This window comes from Suncus etruscus, chromosome 2, assembly GCF_024139225.1.
Source record: "Suncus etruscus isolate mSunEtr1 chromosome 2, mSunEtr1.pri.cur, whole genome shotgun sequence".
In the NCBI taxonomy this organism is placed as follows: Eukaryota; Metazoa; Chordata; class Mammalia; order Eulipotyphla; family Soricidae; genus Suncus; species Suncus etruscus.
Window position 1 is genome coordinate 64,444,525 of NC_064849.1, and position 7,664 is coordinate 64,452,188.

At 43.8% G+C, this 7,664-nt stretch overlaps 1 protein-coding gene across 1 annotated transcript; it reads left to right on the forward strand.

Moving 5' to 3' along the window:
• The first annotated feature begins 3,263 nt into the window (after positions 1-3,263).
• Positions 3,264-7,371, forward strand: LOC126001705 (granzyme B-like). Its single transcript, XM_049768958.1, has 5 exons — positions 3,264-3,333; positions 4,323-4,476; positions 4,862-4,997; positions 5,260-5,511; positions 7,207-7,371. Exons 1-5 carry the CDS (start codon positions 3,282-3,284, stop codon positions 7,369-7,371), a joined length of 759 nt encoding a protein of 252 aa, XP_049624915.1. The 5' UTR covers positions 3,264-3,281.
• Positions 7,372-7,664: the final 293 nt, after the last annotated feature.

Consider the following 7,664-nt stretch of genomic DNA (forward strand, 5'->3'; position numbering starts at 1 on the left):
CCCATCAAGGTAGGAGTCAGCCATGACCTTTGTGCAATGATGATAATGGCCCCTGTGTCAGAAGACCCCAAGGTCCTTCCCCAAACAAAGACCTTAGAGCAGTCAGCAGCAGGTCCCCAGGGAGGACTACAGTAGAAACAGAGCTTCAAGCTCTCCCCATCACAGTCCTTCCCTTCTCAAATCAGCATGCCATATTCATTATCAACTTCTCTAAAGGATCCTATATGTAATTTTTTTCCAAAGTCAGAACTGCCCAAGGAGAATACCTGGAGGAAAATACCAGTGTAGCACAGAATCATACATTTGTGTGCAAAGAGAGAAGCACTTTTTCGTATTCTGTGGGCAAGATGAAAACCTCAGTTTTGTCGCTAGTTGAGAAGTTGATAAAAATGGTTTCTGTAGTAGCACAGATACTGTTCACCAGGAAAGAACATTTCTATTCTGGTGGGCAAAAATGGTTACCATGGTTATCATTAGTGGATCCTGGATTTTACAGAAAGCAATACTGAGAAAATGATGTTCTTTCTCTGAAATCTATCTGGCAATTTTCTAAAGTTAAACAGGCCTGCACTCTAAGAGGAAACCTAACTTATTGTAATCTATTATATTTCTATAAATGGTTGAAATCAAATATAGAATTGATTATTTGTGTAAGGTTTTGTGCCTATGAACCTTGAATAAGATTGACTTATAAACTCTATTCTTATTCTATTTCTAGAAAGAATATTAAGGGGTCCTTTTGAAATTAGAAGAGTACTGCTCCCTATACAGAATATTGTCACTATCTATTGGTTTTAAGAAGAAAAAAAAGATATTATTGTAATAGTGCCCAGAGACAATAGAGATGAGGGCTGGAAGGACTGGCTCATGATATGAATGAAGCTCACCACAAAGAGTGGTGAGTGCAGTTAGAGAAATAACTACACTGACAACTACGGTGATAATGTCAATAAATGAGAAAAGTAGAATGCCTGTCTCAAATACAGGCAGAAGTGGGGAGGAGGGACATTGGGGACATTGATGATGGAAATGTTGCACTGGTGAAGAGTGGTGTTCTTTTTATGACTGAAACCCAACTATGATCATGTTTGTAATTAAGGTGCTAAAATAAAAATATATTTTTAAAAAATATGCTTTTTCTGATAAGGATCTTTGTACTGAAATTGTATATATCAAAATGTGGTATTCCTCATGAAAATAAAGTAAAATTAATGGATTTCATTAAAAATGCAATGATACTCAATCCACAACAAGCTGTATAAGTGGGGAACATTTACACTAGCATTATGGGGGGGGGTAATGTAGGAAGTTATGTGATGCATGCTGGGAACAAGGGTGGAGGGAGGACAACACTGGTAGTGGGAATGCCCATCATTCATTGTGACTATGTGCCTTAAATATTACTGTGAAAGACTTGGAATTCACTTTGACCACAATAAATATTTAAAAAATGGAATCTTGAATTATCAGAACTAACCATTCAGGAATATTAAGTCATTCTTAAAAAATATTGGACAAGAACTATTTAGAGGCAATGTGCTTTCATGTTCATTACTAACATGGTGAGTTTTTTTAATAATATCTTTAGTTATTGGACTGGAGAGATAGCATGGAGGTAGAGCATTTGTTTGCCTTGCATACAGAAAGATGGTGTATTGAATCCTGGAATCCCATATGGTCCCCTGAGCCTGCCAGGAGTGATTTCTGAGCATAGAGCCAGGAGGAATCCCTGAGCGATGCTGGGTGACAAAAAAATAAATAAATAAATAAATAAATAAATAAATAAATAAATAAATAAATAATAATATGTTTAAGCACTATGATTACAAACATGTTTGATGTTGGGTTTCAGTCATAGAAAGTATATCCCCCTTCACAGTGCAACCTACCCATATTCCTTGCTTGTTTTTTTTTTTCCTTGCTTGTTTTTAAGACAGAACTTCTATTTCTCTCACTGTCATTGTCATAACATGGTGAGTTTAATATGAATCTACTCAGTTCATATTATATGAATAAGAAGTGGACAAAATAATAAAGCAGCCCTGGGTATTTGGTAGCCCATATGCTACTATACTTCACATGTATCATGAATTTCAGAATCAAAACTTTTCTTGGAGCCAAACTCACAGTCTTACACACAGCACCAAAAAAAGAGATCAGAGAACCTAAAAAAGAGATACTTGTCTTAAGTCCTATGGATGAAATATTGGTAACCCATGATTTTCTAATTTAGACAAATATGTCAAGAGCAGCATTTGGATAAGAACATTGATTGAACAGGTATTTCTGTCTTTCTCAACATCCCTCACCATGGTGTCTACATTCGAAACTTAAGTCACTGAGCTTTCTTGCCCATTGACCATAGCGCAGACAAGGACATAAACACACTTCTTGTGACCCCCAGGACCCTGCCCGCAGGGTGGACTGAGGATCCCGAAGTAATTCGTGGGTCACGAGCGGGATCCGACCTATAAAGGAGGAAAGAGCCTTAGAAAGAAATGAGCTCAAGTCAAGCTTGCTGATCAAGAGCTAAAGTTCATTGAAAGGGGGCTAGTTTTATAGCCTGAGCAAAATACAGAAGTAACAGTCAGTACTTTTCCATGCATTTTTGCAAAAGGGAGGGGGGTTGAAGCAGGAGGGATTTTTTCTAGTTATACATTATCTTTATGGGGCACAAACATTCTTTCACAATGGTAGCTTAACAGAATGTGTGATCTTATCTTAGCAACTCCAGCGGTTTACTGGGACATCTGACTATTTTGGTTAACATTTCTTTTAGGTCCAGGGGGTAAAAGCCACAGTGGCCGCCTGTCACGTACACAGACCTTATGTTTCAGGCATCAGAGACTCCATTTTGCTCTCTAGCTCTAACAGCCTCCAACAACTTCTGTCAAGGACATTGCTTGGATGGAATTGGCTAAGTGATGATAAAGAAGTAAAGGATCTATTGCTGGGAACTCATGTTTCCAGGATCTAATAATTTTGTGGTGAATACCTCATGTTGCACTTCCCCACCTTCAAATGATCTGTTCTGGGCTAGAACAAGTGGACTTCTCTGAGGTTCTGCTGTGACCTCTGTGTTACATTCCCACACAGCCACCTAGAAAACATCATCGGCAGAGGAGGTGGGGAGGTTGCATTATAAAAACTAGGATGAAGCGTCTTAAAACTAGACAGAGACCCATCAGGCCACTGAGCAAAGCTACAGATCTTCCTGTCCTAGGATATAAAAGTAACCACAGAGGAGACACACAGCTCATCAGCTGTCACTTCCTAGGAAGATGCTCCTGCTCCTTCTGCTGAGCTTTGCACTGTCCGTCAGGGCTGAAGCAGGTGAGTGACCCCTCCCACCATGAGCATGATCCCTCTCACTGTGGATGCTCCTACCTTTCCTATGCTGCCTAGCCATGGGCTAGTGGAACATTTTGAACTGGCATCTGGCCCACATGAGTCCCTCCAAGGATTATGCTAGGAAAAAAAAATTTGGTGGAGTCTAATCTAAAAAAGTTGGTATTACCCTCCTGCAAATACCTCTGCCTCTGAAACAAACCTCAGGGTGTCTTGAAGGTGGGAATACTGGAGGAGGAGAAGAAATGCTGACTCCTGTAAGACGAGATGGGGCAGAAGGTATGTACTCCCATGTCTGAGAGAAAGGAGTCACATCAGCAGTATTTGGTGGGACAGAGCAGACCTCACCGTGGTCTTACTGAGTGCTATTACTGTCCCCAGAGGTCTACTTCTGCCTGGCTCTGTTCTCCATTCTTTCAATCTTTCTCCCAAACTCTGTTCTCCTCCCAGGCACTTATCAGCAACCTCGTTGTCAAGGAGTAAGTCACTGTTTGACAAACCCAACTTTCTCTACTTCCCGAATCCCACCAGCACTGATACCTCCAGCCCTCCTCACAGGCCTTCTGGGATCCTTCCTAGAAACACCTCACTAACAGAGCATCACTAACAGGGAATCCTATGAGATGCTTGAAAAATAGGTTGGGGTACACTCAACCCTGACCTCAGTCTCCCGCTAGAAAGAGGTTCCTGCTGAACATCACATTACTGGGGTCTCAGGATTTAGTATGAAGAGCAATGGTAAGAGCTCTAAGATACCACTGTTCCTAGGATAAGCATGAGTTTCCCATCCTCTATGGTGAAGGTCTGGCTGGCAAGCTGTTGCTCTTCTCCTTGGTATGTATGAGGCTAGGAGGAGGATGTTAAGCTCTCTCCTCAAAGAAAACTGTGAACCAGACCACCTTGATGCCCTGATCTTTCAAAGAAGTCAACAGAGGCACCAAAGGGCTGCTCAAATTCAACTGACATTTTCTCAGGGGAGATCGTCGGTGGACATGAGGCCAAGCCCCACTCTCGACCCTACATGGCATTTCTACAAATCTTCGATGAAAACTCTGATGAAATAGGCATTTGTGGAGGTTTCCTGATCCAAAGTGATGTGGTGCTGACGGCCGCTCACTGCAATGGAAGGTGAGAAGAGGTGCTGCCTCACTCTCTTGGAGAGTGGAGAGCTCTACATCTACCCAGGTACTGTCCAACTATATAGTAATTGAGCCAGGAGACTCCTCAACAGAGAAAGATGAGTAGGTTCCTCGAAAAGGGGCAAGCTAATGCAGACCTGCAGGGGTTCTTCTTTGCCTACACATTACCAACCAGAAACAAGCAATGCCATTTTTACCTTTTTCTGGTGACACTCATTCCTGGCAATCACCAGTTAGGGGATGGTTAGTTTTACAGAACCCCCTCAGCTTCCTAAAAATGAGTTTCCAGCTTAGTTCCAGGCTGTTGATATCCACTGCAGGCCCACTGCTGACATGTCTTATATGATCACACACCCTGTGTACTCTCTGTGCAGAAACATCAAGGTGAAACTGGGTGCCCACAACATTAGAAAAACAGAGAAGAAGTCAAAGGAGTGCACTGTGTGTGCAACCTTCCCCCATGATGACTTCAGTAAAGATACGGGCTTAAATGATATCATGTTGCTGAAGGTAAAAAACTGCTTGGTCAAATTTGTTCTGCACCCATGTTTGCCTAACTGACAACCTGTGCTCCCCCTACAAACCAGTGCCTGACATTTCTAGTGGATCTGGAAGAGGAGGACATGTTCCCCATGTTAGGATCCAGGACCAAGGACTGTGGGCTGAGTTGAACTAACTTACTCTGACTCTCATTTTGTTTCTGTCTCTGTCTGTCTCTCTGTCTCCATCTATCTCTGTCTCTCTCTCTCTCTTTCCCCAACTCCCCTTATAGCTATGTAAAAAGGTCAAATTAAAAAAGGAAATAAATACCCTGAGCCTGCCAGACCCACAAACCAATCTGAAACCAGGACAAGAGTGCAGTGTGGCTGGTTGGGGAGATGTTGCTATTAATAAAACCTCATCTAAAAAACTGATGGAGGTGGAGTTGAAAATAAAAGAGGATGAGAAATGTCAACAGAAGTACAAAAATTATGACCCTACAACACAACTGTGTGCAGGGAACTATAAAGAAGGTGCCATGAAGGTAAGATTGAATCACTGCCAAGCTTGACCCTGGGGCCAGAGCTGATTAGGGAGGAGTGGAAGCCTAGTCACTGGGCAGTGGGAGCTGTCATCTTCTGGTCTAGGGTGTTTCTCTCTTGGGGGGAGGGGGGGAGCAGGGGAATTTGTTGAAAAGTGGAGTCTGCCATCTTCTAAGGTCCATGGGGATAGCACACAGTGTCTCCCAGGGAGGATTTTCCACTCTAAGGACAGCCAAAGTGTTCATAATCATCTTGTAAGGCCAAGTGATGCCAGAGCTGGCCCCACCAGGTTCTTAAAATGCACCCACTGAGGGTAACCCATTGCACAAACTATGGCACAAACTATGCCCCTGGGGTGAGGGACCTTAACAATGTCTGAGATCAGACCCTGGCTCAATACCCTAGCCTGCCTGCCTCTACCCAAATCGACTAACTGGGCTTTGACAAGGACATGATACAGGAGAAGATAGACCCATCTCTCATGTCCACAGGGAGACTCCGGAGGACCACTTGTGTGTGACAATGTGGCCCAGGGCATTGTGTCCCGGGGAAACCATGAGAAAAAGAAACCTGGAATCTACACCAAAATCTCCAGTTTCCTTCCCTGGATAGAAGAAACTCTGGGAAAGATGTAGCTGCAGTTTTAAGTAGCTCCTCTGAAAAGGTTCTCCCACCTCCAGGTGTGGGAGGATCTCAATAAAATCTTTAGCATCATTGAGTTGTGGCTCTGTGTGACCTCCTTCACAGTCACATTTGTACTCAGAAAGCTTGGGACACAGTATGGTTGATAACTCCATTTACTCTCCACAAACCCTTAATACTACAGCAAGGTACCCAGCCCCTGTCCATCCACATTTTCTCCTCTGTCCTTCTGAAGGGGACAGACTGACCCTGAGGAAGCACAGACTTTGGCCTGAGGCTCAAAGGAGTCTTTCTGTTGTTGGAAGAGAGCAGACACACACACACACAAACACACACACACACACACACACACACACACACCATTTTCACTTCTGAGTGTCCAGGTACTCCCTATACCTCAGCCCAGCTCAGCCACCAGTCTCTTTGCTGCTTTCCATCTTGCATTCCCAGATCTGTTGATACCCTTCCTGTACCTCTGGCTCTACTGCCCTAAGTTGTTCCTTCCCATTGCTCTGTGGAATTCCCTCTCTGTAGTGGGGTTGCATTAGGGAATTTCCATCCAGCAGGAGCTCAAATGCCCTAGCACAGAGGGACACACAGGAGCCCAAGATGGGCCTATGCGCTAAAGTCAGCAAGTCCTAGTGTGGAAAACTGCCATCGTTGTAAGCCCACTCCTTCCTGGTGGGACTCACCGGCACCCAGTCTGTGTCTCTGATTCTCGGACAGTGTGTGCTGTGATCACAGGGATCTAGAGCAGAGGTGCAGCAAGAAATGGGGGTTATAAGGTTCCCAGGAGCAGCCTCCCTACTCATTGAAAAACAAGGCAGGGAACAGTTTTCTTTTTGCCCCTGAAAGCAGCAGCAGGAATGTACCCACACAGACTTTAGTGACGGGAACCTACCGTGTATCTAGTGAAGGAATTTGAATCTGATTCGAATGGCCACCGATGTCAAAAATATGATCCTCTTCCTGCAAGCTCGGCATGAGCACTCGGAGTGCTGTGGTCCCCAAAATTCCGAAATAACCCTTCGATCACAGGGTTGTGCTGCATTCAGGGTTCCAGAGTTACCCAGACCGCACCATCAGGAAAGCCCTACTTGAGGCTTCCACAGATTTTTGAGCTCTTGGTAAACAGCTGTTGTTGGTCTCAACTGGCCTCACATTCCCTACTCTACTCCTCTGTTTCTACAAATCTCTGCTTCCACATGGGCATTGCCTGACAGCTGAGACTTGTGTCATTTTTAAGTTGACACTCCTCTGTCTCCAATCTCCTGTCATTGCACCTTTAGGTAATAGCCAACAAATATTCTGGGACCCCATAGTCCTCACAAGCAGGGCTCACACATTTTGTCCACTAGTTAGCAAAAAAGATGGTACCTTTATAGGGGAAAGGTAGGATATCACACAGCTTCTACTTGAATTGTAAAAATACACCTGTATCTAAGATGTGCTAAAAATATGTAGGAATAGACACTCAGTCACACATCTTTCCCTCCGTCCATTAAAAATGAGC

Excerpts from the sequence above, each read along its gene's own strand:
- LOC126001705 (XM_049768958.1), top strand. The coding sequence starts at position 3,282 with ATGCTCCTGCTCCTTCTGCTGAGCTTTGCACTGTCCGTCAGGGCTGAA. Across the intron at positions 3,334-4,322 it reads GTCCGTCAGGGCTGAAGCAG|GGGAGATCGTCGGTGGACAT; the intron begins GTGAGTGACCCC and ends ACATTTTCTCAG. Across the intron at positions 5,512-7,206 it reads ATAAAGAAGGTGCCATGAAG|GGTTCCAGAGTTACCCAGAC; the intron begins GTAAGATTGAAT and ends TGCTGCATTCAG.